A 23,731-nucleotide genomic window follows, 5' to 3' on the forward strand; every position below is an offset into this window, starting at 1 on the left:
GAAGAAAAACAAGTCCACTAAATGATAACAAAGCAACAGTTTGCTTTACTTAACAGGTTTGGATTGGGTGCTTTAGGATCTGGGAAGTTTTGTGTTTACTCCTAGGGTACTTGCCTATGTTTGCCATGGGGTGAGCTGCTCTGAACATACAATAGGTTTTGGTGTCATTGTCATGAGCTAATCAGTCAGCCTTCCCTTGGAGGTGGCTCTCAAACATTAAGTACTGATCAAAAATTTAGGGTTTCTGGGCAAGGTGGTGCACACATGTAATCTCAGCACTTGGGAGGCTGAGGCAAGAGGACTGTGAGTCGGAGGTCAGCCTGAGGTACACAGTGAGAAGGAAGGACGGACGGAAGGAAGGAAGGAAGGACAATAGAAGTCACAGGAGTCATGAGTGTGTTGTCTAAGAAAACAACTAAAGGAGAATTTTGCTTCCAGAATATTGAAGACTCACTAACAAACAGAAGGCACCAGGACATGGAGGTCAGGGCTCTCTGTTCCTTCCCTTACTCTGGGAAACTTCCAGAACTAAAGCCCCTAAACCCTAGCCAGATGTCTTAGCTCAGGCTGCTGTGACAAAATACCATAGGCTTAGTGTCTTATAAGTACCAGAAATTTCTTTCTCACGGTTCTGCAGGATGGAAGTTTAAGGTAAGGTTCCCGCATGGCAGGGTTCTGGTGCGGGCCCTCTTCCCGTCTTGCAGATGGCTGCCTTCGCTTCGTGTCTCCATGTTTGGCCCTAAGAACACAAACCTCACTCAGGAGGGCTCCATTTTCATGGCTTGATTACCTTCGAAGGCCCCATTTCTAACTATAATAGCATCACATCTGGGGTTAGGATGTCACCATGGGGATTTTGGAGGGACACAGACATTGGGCGTGACAGCAGGCATCCCCTGGTTAGTGACCTGTGGACTGCTGGTTCCTCCTCGGGATAGCCAGACCTTCCAGCATACGCCTGTCTTGGGCTTCACCCAGGTTTGCAGTGCAGGCCTCCTAGCTGGGGTGCTGTGGCTGTGGAGAGGGCCTGGTGCGAGAGCACGACTGCCCCCTTGTGGCCAGACTTAAGCACGCCATCCCTCAAAGGAGACTGCAGCGCCCAAAGAAAGCACTGAAAGCATTTAAGTCTTTACAAAGCTTCTTAAAGGAATGTCAGTGGCGAAGACCATTCACAATGCCAGCAAAACTTGTGAACATCCTCTTTGTGGGACCCCTTCTGTTGCCACCAGTGGTGGGCCTGTTGCCCCAATTTCTCTTTAATCTTATTGCCCCCTCAAGGCCCAAACTCCACCAGAGCACAGCCAGACAGCTCTTCTATGGCTTCTGTGCAGCATTCTCCTGTGTTCTTTCTTCCTAGTTGAATTCATTTTGCCTCTCAGGATTCAGAAGGAAGTGAGGCAGATGAGCCCCGTTCTTAGAAGGCAGGGGCCCTTTTCACTTTGGATCCTATTTTAGTGAAATTGTTCCTAGAGTCATTTTCTACCAATTTTAGAGAACTTCTTGGGGTTTTTTTGTGATAGTAAGAGGTAAACTTGGGCATGCACTTGCTAGGCAGGTGCTCTACCCTTGAGCCACTCTGCCAGCCCTTTTTATATTGGTTATTTTTGAGATGAGATCTTTCGTTATGCCTGGGTTTACGTGGACCATGACCGTTCTATTTGTACTGCCCTGCATAGCAGGATGAAAGGCATGTATCAGCACATTAAGCCATTGGTTGGGGACTCTCAAACTTTTTGCTCAGACTGGCTTTGAGCCTCAATTCTCCAGATCTCTGCCTCCCAAGTCACTAGGTTTATTGGTTTAAGCCACTGCACCCAGTCTTCACATGATTTTTTTTTTTTTGAGACACTTGAGTACCCATTTGCTGAGCAGCTGCTCTGTCACTTGAGCCATGTCCCCAGCCGAAGAACTTCTTATATAGTTTAGCAATTAGAACACCAAAAAGGATTCAGAGCTGTAATCTGTATTTGATAAACTAGAGTTAAGAATTAAATTATTCCAAGTGAACATTCAACTAACATTTGTTGAACTCTATGCCTGGCATTGCCCTTTTATTAGTAGATTTCTCATTACTAAAGCAAAATAAATATAAAGAGGTTTACTTAGCTCAGCGTTTTGGAGGCCCAAAATGCAAGGTCAGGAACCCCCAGTTCAGCCTCTGGTGAGTGGACACATACAAGAGGGAGAGATCACATTACCAGACAGAAAGTACAGGAAGCCAGAGAGGCTGGGGTCCCACGTCCCATTTAAGGGCACACCCTCAACTAGGACTCCTGGCTAGTCTCTACCTCTTAGTATCACTTCTCTGAGGACCATGCTCCAATAAACGACCTTTGGGAGACAAACTCAAACCACAGCAGTCTCAGTTCTGTTTCTCTGAAGCAGCTAATAACAGATGGGGTCCAGTGCTGTGCTACCTTAGCCTGTAGTGGCTTGTGAAAAGCTGATTGTTCGATTATCAGGAAGTTCCTCAAGCTATTTAGTAGCAGATTGTTCAAATTAGCCCGAGTAGTATTATTTAGATCATGGAAGTTGACGAATGCTGTATGTCAGGGCCTTTGCTGTTTTGAGAACCTGTTGTTAAAAATTTGGCAGCGCAGGATAAGACTCCCGTCTCCAGAAATTGACATTGAAGTTGGGTACTTTCTTTTTTTTTTTTCAGTACTAGGGTTTGAACTCAGGGCCTCACGATTACTAGGCAGGCACTCTACCACTTGAGTCACTCCACCAGCCTGTTTTGTGCTGGGTATTTTTGAGATAGGGTCTTGTAAGCTATTTGCTGGACTGACATTGAACTTCGATCCTCCTGATCTCTGCCTCTGGAGAAGCTAGGATTACAGGCATGAACCACTGGCACCTGGCTGAAGTTGGGTACTTTGTAAAGATGGAAATAATTTAATTTTAGATTGTGAAATCTGAGAAGGTGTCATCGGAGTCGAGACTTAAAGTGTAAGTTGACAACTGTGTAAAGAGCAATAGCCTTTCGTGTCGAATGACAATTGCCACAGAGCCTTTTGGTGTGTTTCAGGAATAGAAAATGGCATTGGTGACTCAGTGGTGAGACATTCAGGCAGAGAATGTGCTTCCCTGGCATTGTAAGGAATGGGTTTTAGGAAGAAGGGGGAATAATTTAAGGGCATTTAAGGCGACTTTAATTTCCCATTGCCATGTACTGTGGACATGAGAAGGGAGTGTTCAGAATTCTAGAAAACTCTTTCTCTTAGAGTATAAAGAGATAAGAAGACATGGTATATCTGGTTGCATAACAATTTTAAGTTTCTGCATAAAAAAAATCCGCCTAAGATAAGGAAGTAAGACTAGCCCTTATCTTTCAAGGATATCAAAAACACCTAATTTAACTGTCACAGCTGACAGTGATTTGTTGACCTTCAATTGCCTGACCTTTCCTTGACGCATGGAAACTGGTGAGTCCATGCACCAGGTGGGATAGAACTAACTCCACAAGTCAATGGGAATAAAAACTACATGGCCCAATGTTTTCATAAGTAAATTTTAATAAACCACTTATGGAGAAAACTGCCTTCTCAAAGATAAACCCGGACACTCACTAAAGTGGTTAGGGCAGATTTCAGTCAGTAATAATCATTCCAGTAGGGGAAATAAAAGTCCAGTGTGAATGGAACTGGACTTCCCTCAGTACAGAGGTGACTGGGGGTTTGAAAGGGAACATGAAGGAAGGGGAGAGGGGAGGCCAGGAGCTCGAGCAGAGTCAGGGAAGTGAAAAGTCACAAAAATTGGCAAGGGGGTGTTGGTACTGCATATGAAAATTGGCCTTCTACCCTCCATAGAGGCCGAGAGACTAGGCTCTGTGTACAGGTGTTGGCTGGAATAAGCAAATCTTTTGGACACCTTGAGTTTTCTCTAGCAGGGCTTTAAAGGGTCAGGGCCATCCTAGAGATGTGGCCTTGAGCTGTTAGAAAGTGTCAGCGCTTGTTCAAGTCCTTACGCCAAGGTTGAGGCCTGGCTGAGAAGAGGGCTCAGAGGAGCCTGGCTAGAGGGTCTTGTCAAGGAGAGGATCTTTGTCAGTGTCACTTGAGGCTCATTCATGTTTGTGTTTGCTATATTTTGAGTCATTTAAGAGATTCCCATGTGTGACTGACCATGTGTGATTTTTTTTCTCTCCTACTGGAAGCGGAAAACTTACAAAGTTAGAATTAAATTTTTACTACCTACTATTTCACTATTTAGAAGTAATTTGAATGAAGTTCTTTGAATGCATCTTTCCATGTGTATATGGAAATGTATGTATACATTTTACCCAAATATGATCATAGTTCCCATACTTCTTTTTGCAGATATTTTTCATGTCCACAAATATAAAAAGTCCTGTTGAATTCCCCCAAGTACTGGACATATACCCCAAGTTACTTTTCAGTGACTTCATTGGCTCTGTATCCTTGAACACCTACGTTATTCCAGGTATTTTCTCATATAAACAATAACGAGCCTCTCCGTGCTTATATTTTTATCTAACTATGAATTATCTCCCAAGGGTGGATCCCTGGAAGTTGACTGGTTAGTCAAGAGGTTTTCTGAGTCTACATTTTGGTGCTTTGTGCTGAAGTTCTCCTGGGGAAGCCTGCCCCTGTGAACGGCAGTCCTGTTGCTTCAGGTACCTTTGTAGCTGTTCCTCTGCTGGTCTCACTGGCAAGAAGTGATACCTTTTATTGATGCAGTTAGTGATACTTTCATTCAGAAGTGATACCACCCTTTTCATATTTGAATATTTTAATTTTTTTAAGCTTGCCTGCTTAGTTACTTGTCCATTTTTCAACTTGGTTTTTAAAACATTAATTTGTGAGACTCCTTCAGAAATTTTTCTTACCATTTTCTGACAGATTGAAAATAGTTCCCCTCTCCAGGTTACCATTTCATTTTTGTGTATGCACTCTTTTTTTCTGTGTAGGAGTTTTCCGTTCATAGATACTTAAATAATCAATATTTCCCTCTGTAATTTCTGAATTCTAGCTGGGTGCCTGCAGCTCACGCCTGTAATCCTAGCTACTCAGGAGGCAGAGATCAGGAGGATCATGGTTCAAAATCAGCCCAGGCAAATAGGTCACAAGACCCTATCTCAAAAATATCAAACACAAAACAGGGCTGGTGGTGTGGCTAAAGTGGCAGAGTGCCTGCCTAGCAAGCATGAGGTCCTGGATTCAAACCCCTGTATTGCCAAAAGATATTCTGGATTCTATGATTAGGACTGTGAACGTACGCACTTCTGGGTCCTCTCTGACCATGCTTTTGCTGAGTGGGGAGGGAGGGAAAATGGAGGGAAGGCCAACTTTTCAGTGAAGTATAACATACGTAGAAGTGTTGGAGGCATGGCTGAAGTGGTAATAGTGCCTACCTACTTAGTGTGGTAAAGCGCTTCAGGATTTCCCAGACGACAAGCTGCTGGTTCAGTTCTATTATTGAGCAATACAGTTTTTGCTCAGGGATTCGAAATGTCTCGTTACCTATGTTCCCACAATTATGTGGCCTATTCTGAACTATTTTAGTATATCCACCTCTCTGTTTTCTTCACTGTCATGTTCTTTTCTTTACTAATATTTATAGAACATTTTTTAAATGGCTGCTTAAAAACACCTCACTGCTCTTTGTTCTCAAATACGTTAGAATCATTTGTTAAATCCTGCCTCCAGTGTTTCCCCAAATCCTATTAAACTTTCAATTGTTAATTCATTAAATGTGTTGGTTAATTTAGGAAAATTGGCTTTTTGTAATGTTGCTACCTAAGATTTGTCTGTTTTCTCAATTTTCTTTGCCGCTTGCTGGGACTTTATTGCTTTCTTCAAATAGATTCTGCGTGTCTTAAGTTCACTCCTGAGCATTTTCTGGGTATTTATTGCTATTTGGAGTGGATTGTTTTCTTTCATTGTAACATTTATTTTCACATTTTTCGTGTGCTGATTCTTCCACAGCCAGCTTACTGAACTCCTTCTGGATGGTGTCTCATTTGAGTGCCTGGCTTTTTGGGTTTGCACTGTCTGTGGTTTCAATCCACCCTCCATGCTGAATGCTTCCAGCCAGCCTTTAATGCGCTCCCTTTTCCAGTAACATGCTATAAATTCAACCCTACTGCCCCTCTCTTTCAGCCAAACTCCTGGATGGGTTCTCTGTGTTCCCACTGTCTCCCCTTCACTGCCTCCTGTTCCCATACCCACTCAGTTCCTGCTCAGAACTCCAAATCCAAAGGCCACTTTGGCACCTCCAGCTCTCTGGTTTTATTGGGAACGTTAGCATCTGTGTTCATCAAGGAAATTAGTCTGTAATTTTCTTTTTTTTGTCATGTTGAATTTTGTTTTGGTATTAGGGTAATACTGGTTTCATAAAATGAGTTTGGTAGCATTCCTTCCCTTTCTATTTTATGGAATAGTTTGAGGAGCATTTGTGTTTGTTCTTTAAAGTTCTGGTAGAATTCAGGAGTGAATCTATCTAGTCCTGGGATTTATTTTTTTGTTCTTGTTGCAAGACTACTACTGCTTAAATTTCATTTCTTGCTATACCTCTGTTTAATGGTTTATATCCTCCTGGGTCAATTTAGGTAGATCATACATATTTAGAAATTTATTCTAGATTTTTCAGTTTATTAGAAAAAAAGTTTTTGAAATATTCCCTAAGGATCCTTTGAATGTTATTGACATTTGTTAGAATTAAAAATAATTTCCCCCCTCATTTCTTTGGTGACCATTGGTCATTCAAGAGTGAATTGTTTAGCCTCAATGTGTTTGAGACTAATGTGTTTTCTGTAGTTACTATTATAACTGATTTCTAGCTTTATTCCATTGTACTCTGATAAAATATAAGAAATCATTTCAATTTTTTTGCATTTGTTAAGTCTTGTTTTATGCACTGAGATATGATCTGTTTTGGAGAATTCTTTGGGCTGCTAAGGAAATTGTGTATTCTGTGGCTGTTGGGTGTATTGTGTAGATGTCTTAAATCTGTTTGATCTACAGTGTCATTGAATTCTGAAGTTTCCTTATTTTTGGGGGGGAATCTAGATGTCCAGTCTATTGGTGAGAGTGAAGTATTAAATTCACTTGGTACTATTTTGTTGGGATCTGTGTCTGTTTTTGTGAGCAGTGGTGTTTGCTTTATGAAATTGGGGGCATTTATGTCTAGTATACATATTTTTACTATTGCTATCTCCTCTTGCTAGAGTGTTCCCTTTTTCAATATGAAGTGACCTTCTTTGTCTCTTCTGATTAATTTTGATTTGAAACCTTCCTTACCAAATATGAATATAGCTATTCCAGCTTGCTTTCACGTTCCATTTGCTTGGAAAACCTTTTTCTGTCCTTTCACTCTAAGCCTGTGTTTGTCTTTGCCAGTGGGGTGTGTTTCTTGTGGGCAAGAAAAGGTTCAATCTTATTTTTCAATCCAACCCACCAGTCTTTGTCTTTTGTTTGCAGAATTGAGACTATTAACATTCAGAATACTGAAAGGTCTGTAGTAATTCCTGCCATTTTGTTGGTTTGTGGTGCTTGATTCTTCCTCATTTTCTTATCTAATCATACAGTGAGATTTATTCTTTCCTGTAGTTTTGTGATTGTGTTTACCTTCCTATTTTCTGTGTAGGATTCCTTTAAGTGTCTTCTGGAGTGCTGGTTTAATGGTTGTGAATTGCTTTAATTTTTATTTATCATGGAAGGTTTTATTTCTCCTTCAATTATGAATGGTAGCTTTGTTGGGTACAGCAATCTAGGTTGGTAGTTATTTTCTTTCAGGGCTTGAAATACATCATTCCATGCCCTCCTTGTTTTTAGTTTCTTTTGAGAAATCTGCTGTTGTTCTGATGTGTTTCCTTTTAGAGGTAACTTGGCATTTCTCTTCCAGTTTTCTTTTCTTGTTCTATATACCTGTTTTGACTATAATATGAAGTAAGAAGATTCTTTTCTGACCTTGTCTGTTTGGAGTCTTTTTAAAGCTTTCTGTACCTGGATGACCATCTCTTTCTCAAGACTTGGGATGTTTTCTGCTATTATTTTATTAAATATGTTTTGATGCCTTTTGCTTGTATCTCTTCTCCTTCTATGCCCATGATTCATAGGCTTGGTCTTTTAATGTTTCCCAGAGGCCATGCATGTTCTATTTGTAGTTTAGCTTTTATTTTTTCCCCTCTGTCTTCATCTGCATGTTCTGACACATCTACCTTAACCTCAGGCCCAGATATTCTGTCTTCAATTTCATTATAGTATATTGGAGACTTTCAACTGTGTTTTTTATTTGACATATTGAGTCATTTCCAGAATTTGAATTTTATTTTTTTTTCAGAACTTCTAGATCTTTATTGAATTTCTCTTTCATGTCTTGCATTGTCTCTTTTATTCATTCAGGTCTTTGAATTTTCTTTTTTCTTTCTTTCTTTTTTGCAGTCCTGGGGCTTGAACTTGGGGCTTAGACCTTGAGGCACTCCACCAGACATTTTTTGTGATGGGTTTTTTGTTTTTTGAGATAGGGTCTCACAAACTGTTTGCCAGGGCTAGCTTTGAACCATGGTCCTCCTTATCTCTGCCTTCTTCTGAGTAGTAGGATTACAGGCATGAACCACCAGGCACTTGGCTCTTTGAATTTTCTTGTAATTCATTCAGGCATTTATTTGTGTCTTCTTTATTGATCATTCTTACACTTTTTTTTGAAAACAGATTTTTTTTGGGGGTGGGACTAGGGTTTTGAATTAAGGGTTTTGTGTTTGCAAAGCAAGCACTCACAAATCAGGAAATTTACTGCATGAGCCACACTTCCAGTCCATCTTGCTCTGGTTACTTTGGTGATAGGGTCTCACAAACTATTGACCTGAGATAACCTTGAGCTGTGGTCTATCTCAGCCTCCCAAATAGCTAGGATTATAGCTATGAGCTAGTCGCCCAGCTTTTTTTGAACTCTTTGAGATTTCATCAACTTAGCTGACATTAGTGTTTTTTTTTTCCATATTCATGTGTTTCTGCATTGGGATGTATGCATTAGATGCCAAGTTATTGTTTGAAAGTTTTAATCACCTGTAATATTTCAGTTCTAATAGTCTCAATGTTTAGGCAGGACAGTATGGAGGCCAGGTTCAGGGGCTCTTTCTCAAGACTAGACTGGGGGTGTGGCTCAGTAGTCAAGCATTTGCCCATGTAATCAGGGCACCAAGCCTGATCTCCAGCCCTGCTCAGATTGAGGTAAACTAGCTGGAATCTCTTGTAGAAGGGTCACATATCTGCTTCTGGGCTTTCTCTGTAGAAGCTTCTGTTGTTTATGTATTGGGTGCTGCTAATGGTTCCAGAGAGCGTAACAGCATGTAGGCCTGTTAAGTTCCCACTTGCTCCATAAGCTCCCAGGGGCAGTAAGTGTCCAAGCCTCAGGGTGACCCCTGAATACATCATAAAGTGAGTTGGGGGAATCAGAGGGAGCACTGAGTTCTGCATTGGCTGGGGGAAGAACTGAGGGGCCTAGTCACTCTGTTTGTCTCAGTGTTTACATACTCAATGCAGTTCACCTTCTTGTGGGAAGGAGGTGGCTGTGGAAGTCTCATGATTCAAAGGGTATGATCTTGGGACCCTCAGACTGCCAGGCAACAAACACGTGCTGTGATGCAGTTCCTGGTGGCAGGCCTCAGTGCTGAAAGCACCCAGAATTCACCTCCCTCTGTAGGAGAGGAGGGTGTGTAAGTCACGTGATTCAAGGGGGTCTGGGCTTGGTCCCTCAGACTAGACTGACAGGTATACACATCAGATGTAGTTCTTGGTGCTCAGTCTCTTCGGATCCCACCCAGCAATTCACTTCTCTGTTGAGGGGAGGAGGCTGTGGAAATTGTGTGATTCAACATGACTGGGCTGGGTTCCTTAGAACCACTTTGCAGCAAACTCACGCTGGGATGAAATTCCTAGTGGTGGGCATCCACGCTTTCAGATCCTTCCTAGCAGTTTGCCTCCCTGTTCCAAAGCTGTGGAAATCGCTTGTTCAGGCTGGCCTGGGTAAGGGCCCTTAGACAAGCTTGGCAGTAAACACACACCAGGATGTATTTCCTAGAAGTGGGTCTGTGGAACTCAGGTGATTCTGAAGGCTTGGGCTCTGGGTCCTCAGATTCACCTGGCAGCAAATACACTCCAGGATGCATTTCCCATAGGTTGGTTTCAATGCTTTCGGGTTCTAACTGTTCACCTCCCTGTTGCGGGATGCATACACAACATGATTCAGAGGGTCTTGGCTCAGGATTCTGACCCGCCTAGCGGCCAACAACGCAGCCAGTATGCAGTCCTGGAGTCTGAGTACTACACTGCCCACAGGCTCAGTGCTTGAATGTCTCTGCATGACCATGTTGGACCCTCTCCCTCTCCTCAACCACCTCTCATAAATATCTGCCATCCAAACACTGTGGTAGGGTGTCCCAAGACTCCCTGAGCTGTGACTGTTCCTTGTTTTCAAGCACCTACAGTATCTCAGTCGGAAGCAATAGGCCCTCTCTCAAGATGGCTTCTTACTATAGCGCTCTGAGATAAGGGGAGAGGCTAGCCTTCCACACTGGAGCAGACACTGCCTCATCAAACCCCTGCTTGTGGGAGGTATGTGCTTACCTTGTATCTAGAATTGCCAGGCTGTCACCAGGGCCATCTGGCTTACTTTGTGAATGTGTCTTTGGCTTTCCCTCTTCCCCAGGGAGAGGGCTTGGAACTGTTTGCTGCTTTTCTTCGTTGCCTCTGGTTGTCTGTTTTTCTGCTATCCCGCCACCTCTTTCATGATTCCTAATGCTGTTCCTCTTCTTCCGTCTTCAGAATATAGTCTCTTGTATTACCTTTTTTCATTCACACAATCAAAATGGTGGATTTTTTTTTTTAATGGGACTGGGGTTTGAACTCATGACCTTGTGCTTGTTAGCCAAACACGCTACCACTTAACCCATGTCTTCAGCCAAGAAAGGGCTTCTTATATACATAATTGAGGTTTCTAGAGACAGCAGAGCAGACCTCTTAAACTGATCTGAAATGGCCTGAGAGAGTAGGCCAAGGATCCTATCATGAGTATTTACTGTGGAGCAAAGATCAGAGTCAAACTCCACCTTACACTACATATTGGTGTTTGTGAGAGTATATATGTAGACATGTCTATGCACACCCCTACATATATATCTAAATATTGTAACTGCAGCTCCCTCTTTTCACTATTGGTCTCTTTATGTTGGTACATGTAGACCAACCTCATTCTTTCAAGTAGGTACATATTTCCAATGCATGGATGTACCATAATTAAATAGCTGTGGTCTTATTGGTGAATATTGTTTATATTTTATTTCTCTGTTGTTTACAAACAATGGAACACTGAATGTTATGCACAAAATGTATTTGTACATGTACAATTTTAATCATCTAATATACAACCATTTTAATAGTTATTTTTGCATCACTGTGATCAAATACCTGATAGAAACAATCTAAGGGAGGAAGGATTTATTTTGGCTGTTTTAGAGAGTTCAAGTCCATGGTTGCTTAGTTCCATGGTTGCTTAGTTCCATGTATTTGAGTCAAGAGCATCATAGCAGAAGTGTGTGGCAGAGAAGCTTCTTCACATCATGGCAGACTAGAGCAGAGAAAAGGGAGAGAACAGCAAGGCACTTGGGCAAGATATCGTTTCCTAGGGACACATCTCTGGTGACCAACTTCCTTCAGCAAGGCCTCACTTCCTAAAAAGCTTCCACAGTGTCCCCAAGTATTGTCACCAGCTGAGGACCAAGCATTCAACACATGAGCCTGTGGGGGACATTTCATGTTCAAAGGCCCATGATCATCTCATAATGAAAAATCCATCTATAACAGTCCCCAAAGTCACTTCCAATTTCCCAACAGTCTAAGTCTAAAGTCTCTAGTGGTATCCAAGGAGATCTCTTAGCTGTGAGCCCCATTTATTTTGGTGGGACTGGGGTTTGAACTCAGGGCTTTGCATTTGTAAAGCAGGTACTCTACTGCTTAAACCACACCTCCAGTCCATTTTGCTCTGATTATTTTGGAGATGGGGTCTTGTGAACTATTTTCTCAGGCTGGCCTCAAACCATGATCATTACTATTTTGGCCTCCCAAGTAGCTGGAAGCTACTGGTGCCCAGCCTGTGAATCCCTTTAAAAAAAAAAAAAAAGAAAGAAAGTTACATAGAGTAGATTCCTTGGTATCCACAGGTATCTGGTTCTAGGGAGACCACTGCTGGGGAAAGACCATGAATGCACAGAGTTCAGTACTGCACTGTGGATTCTTGATTCCTTTTGCCTATAGCACAGCCCAACTTCCACTAAGACATACCACCTTTCAACAGATCTAAAATTTTCACTTTATTGCTTAAACTAAGCATAATAACTTTTACCTTGTTTTTGGAGCACCATTTGCTTTTTGGGAGGCATATTTTCACAAAATTAAGGGCAGGGAAACAGATCACATAACAAATTAAACATAACTAAAAGTGTGTTCCTGAGAGCTTCTCCACATCAACAGAGCTGCAAAATCACAAGAGAATTAAAAATTTTCATTTTTGAAACTTTTTTTTTATACCACACTTGGTAAAAAACATGTACTAAGTCCACAAAGAAGACAGGATTACTGTACTTCTAAGACACAATGCCACCAAGTCATATTCTATTCTAAAAGGAATGGAGGCATAGGAAGGAAGGAAGGGACAAAAGACCAAAACCCAGCAGGGAAAAACCTTAAACCTATAGCTCTAGGTCCAGCATCCAGGGATGTGGTGTTGTGATGTGAACTCTGATGGGCTGGGGTATCCTTGTTCTTATGGCCTGTTTGCAGCCCACATAGCCTTTCTCTTGCACTGGCTCCACTTGTTGCCTGTGGCTTTCCTCAGCAGACTTTCAACATTCCCAGTATCCCCAACATTCTGGGGTCTCCATTAAAATTTAGATTTTACCCTCATAGCTTCATGAATTGCCCTCTTGGGGCCTGCCTGCAGGGATATTGATCCTGGCTCACATTTCCTCTTCTCCCAGGCTTTCCTTTGACATTTGGGTGGAAGCCTCCATGGCCCCATAACTCTTGCATTCTGCATGTGCCTGTGAAACCAACATCACGTGGACCATCCGAGGTCTGCTGCTAGCTTGAGTAGCAGCCAGGCCTCTTTGGACCATGGCTTCGGTGGCTTCTGAATGCCTGAGCAGCTGCACTCAGGCAAAACACTTGCCTGGTTGGACCCGTGTGGTGCCAGGTTCCCTGGAGCTTTCTTCTTGAAGCAAAGTCTTACAAGTGAGTTGACACACCTTTACACCCTTGATCCTGAAATGCATGGGGAATGGCCAATTCATGAGCTGCCCTCAAGGCATCTTTTCTGTTGTCCAGATGCAAAGCACTTGGCTTCTTTTTAATAGTGCCAAGCTCTTTCACAACTTCTTGCTCCCTTATTTTGGTCAATCTACACATTGTTCAAATGTTTCCATACTGCTTTTTCTTCCTGATTCTCACAGTAAACCTGACTAAAGATAGCAAGCACCATCTGAATGCTACTATCTTGAAATTTCTGCTGCCAAAATAATTAGCCCATTACTTTTACCTTAATGTTTTCTTTTCTTTCTTGGGGCAGTACTGGAGTTTGAACTCAGGACCTCATACTTGCTAGGCAGGTGTTCTTACCATTTGAGACACTCCACCAGCCCTAGTCTATTACTTTTAAATTTGGCCTCACCCAAATTTCTTAGGACACAAAAAATTTAGACAAACTATTTGCTTATTTGACTCAGCATATCCTCCAGGTTTATCCATGTTATTGCAAATGTTAGGATCTCCTTTGTTAAGGGGGAGTAATATTCCACTGTATGTATCTGCCACAATTTCTCCATTCCTCTGTTGGGCACTTTGGTTGTTTACATCTTGGCTATTGTGACTAGTGCTTCAATGCATATGGGAGCACTGATTTCTTTGGGAAGTGATTTTGCTTCCTTTGGATATATATACTCAGCAGAAAGATTTCTTAGTATCATAGTTGTACTTTTAATATCTTTAGGAACCTCCATACTGTTTTTCATAATTGCTATCCCAATTTATATTCCCCAAAAGTATGTAACATCTCTCATTGTCTATTTACACTTTTCTTTTTGGTGCTAGTCATCCTAATAGCTCTGAGGTGATACCTCCTTGTGGTTTTGTTTTGCATTTCCCTGGTTAGTGTTGTTGAGCACCGTTGCATATACTTTGTCATTTGTATATCTTCTAGGAAAAATCTCTATTCAGTTCTATAAACACTTTCTGAAACAGGCATCCCTGGTTTTCTTTATCATCACTAAACTGATAAGGTTTTAAACCTTTTTCAATCTGGTAGATAGATTTAATTTGCCTATGTTCATTATTAGTAAGGTTAAGCACCTTTCATTTATTCTCCATTTGGATTTTAAAGTAATTGTTTACATGATTTGCTATTTTTCTACACAATATTAGCCATTTTATGATTGCTCTAGATGTTATGTTGTTTCTTTTTTGATTTTACTGTTAACAGCAGCGATGACACAATCTAGACACATGCTGTACTGTGGCATGATTTAGTCATGGTCCAGACTTTGTCTTGGTTTCTAACCCTTTTCAACCTTCTAGCAACACACACACACATGCTCCTGTTTAGGGAGAATTGTAATTTATTTTGGGAGATGAAAATCAGAGAATAGTACCTCTCATTTGCTAGGTTAGCTCCAAATAATTAATGAGGTTAAAGCACTGGCTTTGTTTGCCTAAGTGTAATTACTTACCATTTTGGAAGGCTTTACATATAGAAGTTCGGTTTCAAAATCCAGTATCTTTTTTTTTTCTTTTATTATTCATATGTCCATACAAGGTTTGGGTCATTTCTCCCCCCTGCCCCCACCCCCTCCCTTACCTCCCACTCCACCCCCTCCCTCTTCCCCCCACCCCCTCAATACTCAGCAGAAACTATTTTGCCCTTATTTCTAATTTTGTTGTAGAGAGAGTATAAGCAATAATAGGAAGGAACAAGGGTTTTTGCTGGTTGAGATAAGGATAGCTATACAGGGCATTGACTCACATTGATTTCCTGTGCGTGGGTGTTACCTTCTAGGTTAATTCTTTTTTTTTTTTTTTTTTTTTTCTGATTCCAAACCCTTTTATTTATTTATTTTTTTTTTTATTATTCATATGTGCATACAAGGCTTGGTTCATTTCTCCCCCCTGCCCCCACCCCCTCCCTTACCACCCACTCCACCCCTTCCTGCTCCCCCCCTCAATACCCAGCAGAAACTATTTTGCCCTTATCTCTAATTTTGTTGTAGAGAGAGTATAAGCAATAATAGGAAGGAACAAGGGGTTTTGCTGGTTGAGATAAGGATAGCTATACAGGGCATTGACTCACATTGATTTCCTGTGTGTGGGTGTTACCTTCTAGGTTAATTCTTTTTGATCTAACCTTTTCTCTAGTTCCTGGTCCCCTTTTCCTATTGGCCTCACTTGCTTTTAAGGTATCTGCTTTAGTTTCTCTGTGTTAAGGGCAACAAATGCTAGCTAATTTTTTAGGTGTCTTACCTATCCTCACCCCTCCCTTGTGTGCTCTCACTTTAATCATGTGCTCAAAGTCCAATCCCATTGTTGTCTTTGCCCTTGATCTAATGTTCACATATGAGGGAGAACATATGATTTTTGATCTTTTGGGCCAGGCTAACCTCACTCAGAATGATGTTCTCCAACTTCATCCATTTACCAGCGAATGATAACATTTCGTTCTTCTTCATGGCTGCATAAAATTCCACTGTGTATAAATACCACATTTTCTTAATCCATTTGTCAGTGGTGGGGCATCTTGGCTGTTTCCATAACTTGGCTATTGTGAATAGTGCCGCAATAAACATGGGTGTGCAGGTGCCTCTGGAGTAACCTGTGTCACAGTCTTTTGGGTATATCCCCAAGAGTGGTATTGCTGGATCAAATGGTAGATCAATGTCTAGCTTTTTAAGTAGCCTCCAAATTTTTTTCCAGAGTGGTTGTACTAGTCTACATTCCCACCAACAGTGTAAGAGGGTTCCTTTTTCCCTGCATCCTCGCCAACACCTGTTGTTGGTGGTGTTGCTGATGATGGCTATTCTAACAGGGGTGAGGTGGAATCTTAGTGTGGTTTTAATTTGCATTTCCCTTATTGCTAGAGATGGTGAGCATTTTTTCATGTGTTTTTTGGCCATTTGAATTTCTTCTTTTGAGAAAGTTCTGTTTAGTTCCCTTGCCCATTTCTTTATTGGTTCATTAGTTTTTGGGAGAATTTAGGTTTTTAAGTTCCCTATATATTCTGGTTATCAGTCCTTTGTCTGATGTATAGTTGGCAAATATTTTCTCCCACTCTGTGGGTGTTCTCTTCAATTTAGAGACCATTTCTTTTGATGAACAGAAGCTTTTTAGTTTTATGAGGTCCCATTTATCTATGCTATCTCTTAGTTGCTGTGCTGCTGGGGTTTTGTTGAGAAAGTTCTTACCTATACCTACTAACTCCAGAGTACAAAATCCAGTATCTTAAAGGAACCTAAGTGGTGGTAGTAATGCCAGGCTGATTACCAGAGGGCTGCCAAGTGATTTTGGGCAAGAATTGGACGAGTTACTTGTGTGGGCTTGTCTGTAAAGTGAGGGGTATGAACTAGACAGTTTCTAGATTTTTCCAAATGGTAATAGTCTGAAAAAAGCCTTGCTATTCCTTAATCACTTCAGGCTAACTGTCCTTGTTAAGTAATGTTAGTTGACAACTATCAAATGTTTGGCTATTTGCCAATTTTGGGTACAATCCTAGAGAAAATGATAAATTGAGAAGGAGAATCAGAACTAGCTAGTATCAAAGTGAAAGGATGCAGTCAAAAGTTGTATATAGATTGGTAGAAATCCATTCCTACTGTGGAAATATGAACACCAAAGTTCTGATCATCACACAAGGTATTATGAAGTGACAAAAACACATTAGTAATCTTTTCATAGGTGTTGAGATTACATCTCTTTTGAAAAAACTTTCTGTCATTTTGTTTTGTCAGACTGAAGGTTTGGTGGAGAGGATATACCATGAAGTGAAGAGGTTGAGTTAAACTAGCTGAATTGAGAGAGGGGGTAGGAGAACAGGTAGATCTCCCATCTTCCCCAGATACTGAAATTTTTCTCTGGAGATGTCTGACAGGTGTGTGCAAAGAGAAGTGTAAGGTGGCCATTGCACATTAATGCCAGTCATAAAGTTCTTACACCAGCTTGTTCCAAGAGAATCAATGTCAGGAATGTACAATTTAACCATTGGTTACAAACAACTATCATTTATGCATGTGGTGAAGTGAATCCCTATTCTACCTTCAATATAAGAAATTAGTGCAGAAGTGACTAGAGTGTAATGAATTGAGTCATTTGTTGTGACTTGCAGGTTCTTATGAGCACTTCATTCCTGGGAGCCCTGTGTCTTTTCTCATCTGTCTGTGTTGTGTGTGCTATTTCTGCATTTACCCTCCCCATTGAGACCAAAGGACGGGCATTACAGGTAAGTGATCCAGGAAGCTCTTGGTCTTTTCAACTACTATTTTTTAATCAAAGGAAATAAACTTGGTATATGGGGCATCCTTTGTTCAAACAGAAATGATGTAAAATCCCCATCACATATTTTTAAGTGTTAAGTTGTAAGAATAGGGAGTCACAAAGGAGTTGTCTGCATCTGTCTTCTTTCACTGTCATCACTTGAGGGGAGCAATCTTGTTCCCATGAGATGATTGCTTCTACTTCCTGGTACAGCTTCATCAATACAGGTAATTGTCATCATTTGGAGGAGTGGTGTGTCCTGCAAGGCTCCACTGTTCTTTACAGGAAGTTTCAGTGCCTTATCATAAAGGTATTATCAGTTCTGTCCTTTCTGGAACCCAAGGTGATCACAAAGTGACCACAAAGAGAATGGCTTAGAGTAAAGACAGATACAAAATGGAGGCAGGGATGCCAAGCTTCTCCTGTTTTTAGTTAATTCATGGGCCCAAGTAAGGAGTCGGTGCTTTCCAGCAAAAGCAGTTTAAGCATCTCTTACAATCCACCTGAAATGAGGTCTGCCTGACCAAATGCTTCACTGGACCACCATCACACTGACTGTGAGGGACCATCTACATGGCTTCACAGCCCCAAAACAAATGAGTTCTGCTGCAGAGGGCTGGGCTGCCTTTTGGTATAAACTCTGAATTTTCATTTCTTGCCCTCCAGCCCCACTTGGATGGTCTACTTAACATTTTTACAAAAAAACATGAAGATAGTATTTTGGTTTATGAAATGAGTACAACCCGTCCAATGTCAGAGCTCATTTGACAATTAAAACTGTTCAAAGAAATGACAGTGCACTGTGCTGGGCTCCCGATTTCCTTGGAGGTTCTGGATGAAGGTGTGCACAAGTACATCAGTCTCTGCTGAGGTCTTCAGGGACTTGGGATTGCGCTTTTAAACATGGAGTGCAGAAGCCTAGATTTGGACATGACTGAAGATGAGAGAGAGAAGCCAAGGCCAGGCACGTGAAATGAGGGGTTCGAGTTAGTATTCACCCCGGGGATTTTTCCATCTTACAGCAGAACGTTAATAGAAATTACTTGCAACCTGCCTCTATACATTGGGCTGTTTCAAAGGGTTATTTGCCTCATCTCAGGTCTTGAGTGAAATTTTATGTGTAATTGTAGCGTATTTATCCTACCTTTGTTCTACCACAAGAACAGAGAACATATGTTTTGTGTTGCACATCAGACTTTTCTCACTTGTTATGCAGCTGTCCCACAATTTCGCCTTTATTTTTAAAAAATGTTATGGCTTTAAATTATCGTTTTGACTGTGCAATAAACACACAAAGTTTCAGTACGGCCCTAGTAATGCAAAATAACAATCAGGAGACACTTGACTGCTCACATAAAAAAAAAAATGGATGCTCCAGTCAGGTGTGGTGGCACACACCTGTGATCCCAGCTCTCAAGATGCCAAGGCAGGAGGATTGTGAGTTCAAGGCCAGCCTGGGCCACATAGAAAACCCTGTCCAAAGAGAAGGGAAAAAGCCCCCGAAATATAAGGTATGGGAAAATCATGAGAGGCCTTTCATAGTCTTCTGCCATTATGATTGTATTTAGTAAAGAATGGTTATCTCAAAGTACCGTTGGGGGCTCTGATGTTTTCCTGCCTTAAAACTTTGGTTGGTACAAAAGACATATGTGTGCATGTGTAGGGAACAGGAGAATTGCTGAGGTTGAGCTGCAGCCTCTAAATGAGGCTGTAGTTAGTGATGCTTTTATAACGGAATATGACTTTCCCTTTCTTCCCTGTACTGTTACTCATGGGAAGACGGACAAGTTAATATTCTCACCACAGGTGTGTTCTATGAGTAGATATAAGGAAGGCACTATTGAGTAAGGTTTATTTATGCTGGTCTCTGATCTCCCCCTCCCCCCAGCTTAAAGGTAATACACATTTTTGTCAGACATAGTCACCTGTCATGTAATTACGAATTTAGGGCTCATTGAGCTTCCTTCCTTGGAAAGATAACCCATAACTGAATGCTTCAAGTCAGAGACTGAATAGATAATTCATATGCTGCCTTTTAATCTTAAAGGATTATCACCTCCTTTATCTAGGGCACAAGGAAATCCAGCAACTTATGTAAAGAGATGTGTATTTAAACCACACTGGAGAATTAAGATGTTAAATCCTGTGCTACTTTTCTAATCCCTTCCAATTTTTCACAACTTTTAAAAATTAGTGTTACAACCTGGGCATAGTGCCTGGCTCATGCCTGTAATCCTAGCTACCCAGAAGGTGGGCAATCAGAGGCCAGCCTAAGTAAAAAGTTCATAAGATCCCATTTTTTAACCAGTAAGCTAGGTGTGGTGGTATGTGCCTGTCATCACAGCTACGTTGGAAGTGTAAATAGGACTGTGGTCTAGACAGGCCTGGGCATAAATGTGAGACCCTATTTGAAAAATATGTAGGGCAAGAAGGGCACCGTGACTCAAGTGGTAGAGCACCTGCCTAGCAAGTGCTCTTCAGACCCACCAAAAAAATACACCTAAGAAGGAACCTGATTCATTGTTTAATTTCCAATTAAAGTACTATCTGCCTACAAAGGACTTTTCTGTTGACTGGACTGGGTCTTAGAACGCTGATGAAATGATTTTGCATATCTATTTGCAGTCTTTTTAATGTTGTCCTTCAGAACTTTAACATATAGGTTCAATACATATACATGAGCACACGGCCCATGAGGGCCCTGCCACTCAGGGGCCACATGCCTTTGAGAAGACATATACACATATATACATACCTCAGTATTGTGAGTAGTTACCATATAAATCTTCTAGATATGTTTATAAGAACATGCCACATTTTTAACTTCAGCAGCGCAGACAGCACCAGTAACTTGGCTAAACCAACTCAGTCACAAGTTTAAAAGTAGTATTGATTCTACTTCAAAACTACTGTAAGAAATTTTGTTAATCCCAGTGAACTAAAAATTCAATAAAATCTTGAAAGAGTATATTTATTTTTAGTGTGAATTTTTCTAAATGATGTGTTTCACTAGAATTACTATATTATAAAGCTAGTATTGCAATTTCAGGTACACTAAGATAAATGCAGAATCTTAATTTCTTATAAACTAGTATTGTTTCTACTAGTGCCAGGTAGTTGAGCCTAAGTAGAAAAGAGTTTAAAAAAAATTAAGTATATTATTTTCTTTTTTGCAGCAAGTTAAATGAAAACCTGCAAAGCTACATCTACCAGAGAAGAAAAAAAATCTATTTTATCTTCAGAGTTGTATATCTTCAAAAGTGATTTCTGTATGCTACTTTGGTAATTAATAAATTGATTATGTATTAAAAAATAAGGCACATACAGAAATGCAGTTGGGTAGCTGTCTATTGATCTTTTCCTTGGGAGACAATACATTAAAAAACTTATACCTTAAGATTGGGTTGGTAATGGGATATACTGTGTGTGTGTGTGTGTGTGTGTGTGTGTGTGTGTGTGTGTGTGTGTGTGTATGTGTGTAACATGGCTTTTCTTCCTTGACACCAACAAATGCTAAATCTTAAACAAAACACCTATTTGGTATTCTCCCATGAGGTCTGTAGCTAAAGGACTGAAATTGTGTGGCTAAGGCAAGAACTAACATCATTAAGTCTTTCAAAACTATTAGGATAGTTGAGTTCAAGTTAAAATTAGCGTATTTATTTAAACTATGGCCTCTGTAATTTAATAAAAATACTTTTTATAAAATATTCTTGTTAGTATGCCATACATAAATACCAAGAAGCTGGGAATAAACCAGCTTTTTTTCTTCATACACTCCTTATTTCTACTCTAATTTCCATATTTTCCAGGGGGAATCTTTGATTCCCATGATGTTGATAAAAATTTGAATGCACACTGGGTGCCAGTCTCACACCTGTAATCCTAGTTAGTTGAGATGGATAGAGAGGATCATGGTTCAAGGTCAGTCCGGGCTGCTGAGACCCCATTTCCAAAGTAACTAGAGCAAAATGAACTGGAAGTGGGCTCACGCGGTAGAGCACCTACCTTGCATGCTTGGAACCCTGAGTTGAAGCCCCAGTCCCACCCAAAATAAATGAAAAATAATACAACTTTCCTACACCATGTTAATTATGTATTAGTGGAGAGATCAATGCATGTGTGATGTCACAGCTATGCACACCATGTTATATTAGGAGGCATGATGTGGAAAGAAAACGCCTAAAACTTTTGCACTTATATTTTATCTTTCAATGCTGTTCAGACTTCTTATAGAGGCCCACTGAAGTTGGGGACTCCAAGGATGTTCTCTCCACACCCAATTTCATAGTTGAAAAAAAATCCAGCAGAACCACCATGTTGCTGCATTAGCGAACTATGTATATGAAGCTTATATCTCTGCTTATGAGGGGCACAAATACTTCCTATTTGAACCACTGTGTGGCTTAAAATCAGAAATGTTTTTCTATAGAAGGTCAGACAGCTGAGTAGTTATCTCTTAGTATGCTTGGGGCATTGTTCCGGGACTCCTACAGAAACCAAAATCCCCAGATGCTCAAGTCCCTTATATGAAATGGCACCGTATCTGCATATGACCTAGACACATCCTCCCACCTACTTTAAAGCATCTCTAGATGATTTGTAACACTTAAAACAATGTAAACACTATGCTAAAAATAATGACGATGCAGTCTGTTTATGTTTATACATAAAAGCATTTTGTTCAAATATTTTTCATCTGCAACTGGTTCAGTCATCACATGTGGAACCTATGGACATGGAAGACCAACTGTGTTTTAGGCTTTGTGAGCAAGCTATGAACTCTTTCACAAGCTTAACACATTCTTAGCTTTCGGGCTGTACAAAAGCAGGCCATAGGCAATTAACATAATTTTAACTGAATATCCAACGTGACAAATCCTTATTAACTCATGTGGGTTGCTTAACATACTTACCAGTATTAGTCATCAGTAGAAGCAAATTTTAAGTCACTCAGTTTTTTTTTTAATCAAAACTTTCCAAACTTCATAGGTGAAATTAATGTAGGTAAACTTTCAAAGTGACTTATATAAACTCTTCTGAATTGGTTTCACAGACCATTAAAATGCCAAGCAGATACTGACTGGGGTATTAAATAATAAAACTAGGAATCTCTATATAATAATATTTTGCTTTACCTAACAGGATAGAGGTTGAACCTGTCTGAATTTAATAGTTTTACACATAGAAGAAATTTGACTTCACTAAGCATCTTTAAAGCATGGTCTATAATGGCAAAAACTCCTTCTGCAACATGAATGCCAAACCCTTTGACTTTTTTATGTTGCACTTTATAACATATGTTATCATTAGTGAGTCTCTAAAAAGACCAGATTAGATAACCAGCATGGCTGTCAAAGTCTGGTGCCTGGAACATGCTGATTTTCTTTGGGGGAATGCCACTTCTAAGGAAAAGGGTACAAAGTGTAGAATTTTGTGAAAAGTTGTTAACCACCAAGGAAGGGTTTTGAGGAGACTCAAATTAGGGCTTATGTATTCTATGCAAAACACTAATTTTAGAATCAAGGTTATCTCCACCAAAGTAAGAGCTATTAAATGTCCAACAGTAATTTAAGAAAAAATAAAACAGTAGTTATTACAATTTATCAAAACTTTCCAAACATTACAGGTAAACTTTCCAAGTGACGAGACTAGTTAAGTCCCCACTCTGTGTCTTCCTTCTCCTTCCCCCAATGGGCTTCAGACAAGTAGAATTTTTCATGGCATAGTTCTCCCACTTTAAGGGGAGGAAATATTGATTGAAGATGTTTACCACTTGCTTTCCTTCCAGTTTGCCAAGTTTCTTATTTATCTTTTAGGCTGACGAAATGCATGTTAGAATAAAACACTGTTTTTCTATTATGTATGGACCAGTAGTTGTCCCTAGATTTATGTGTTAGAGCTAGAAGAACACAAAACTAGGTAAAATTTGACTGAAATGACACCCATTCATTTTTCCATTAAAAAAAAAATCTCTGCTGTGGTAAAATATTCACAGTAAATTTTCATCAAAATTAATTTTTATTAAATTCAAAGCACCAGTACTGGGGTGAGGGAGGGGGTGGGAGAAACCCACAAAACAAACAACAAAGAATGAAAAACAAAATTCAGACTATTGCCTCAGATGTCCTTTGCAATCTGCAAACCTCCATGGAGAAGTCTGCGATCCGACTGGCTCGTTCTCACTCAGGAACATGAATCAC

At 40.5% G+C, this 23,731-nt stretch overlaps 1 protein-coding gene across 2 annotated transcripts in view; it reads left to right on the forward strand.

Annotated features, from left to right (window-relative positions):
* Svopl (SVOP like) overlaps positions 1-20,862 on the forward strand; it is a 65,649-nt gene extending 44,787 nt beyond the window's left edge. For both annotated transcript variants that reach the window (XM_020152988.2, XM_074062266.1), the window contains 2 exons: positions 17,380-17,493; positions 20,705-20,862. In XM_020152988.2, coding sequence (XP_020008577.2) covers positions 17,380-17,493; positions 20,705-20,716 — 126 coding nt within the window. In that variant the 3' untranslated portion in view covers positions 20,717-20,862. The remainder of the gene's footprint in view (positions 1-17,379; positions 17,494-20,704) is intronic.
* The last annotated feature ends 2,869 nt before the right edge of the window (positions 20,863-23,731 follow it).

The sequence above is a fragment of the Castor canadensis genome, chromosome 2, assembly GCF_047511655.1.
Source record: "Castor canadensis chromosome 2, mCasCan1.hap1v2, whole genome shotgun sequence".
Taxonomy (NCBI): domain Eukaryota; kingdom Metazoa; phylum Chordata; class Mammalia; order Rodentia; family Castoridae; genus Castor; species Castor canadensis.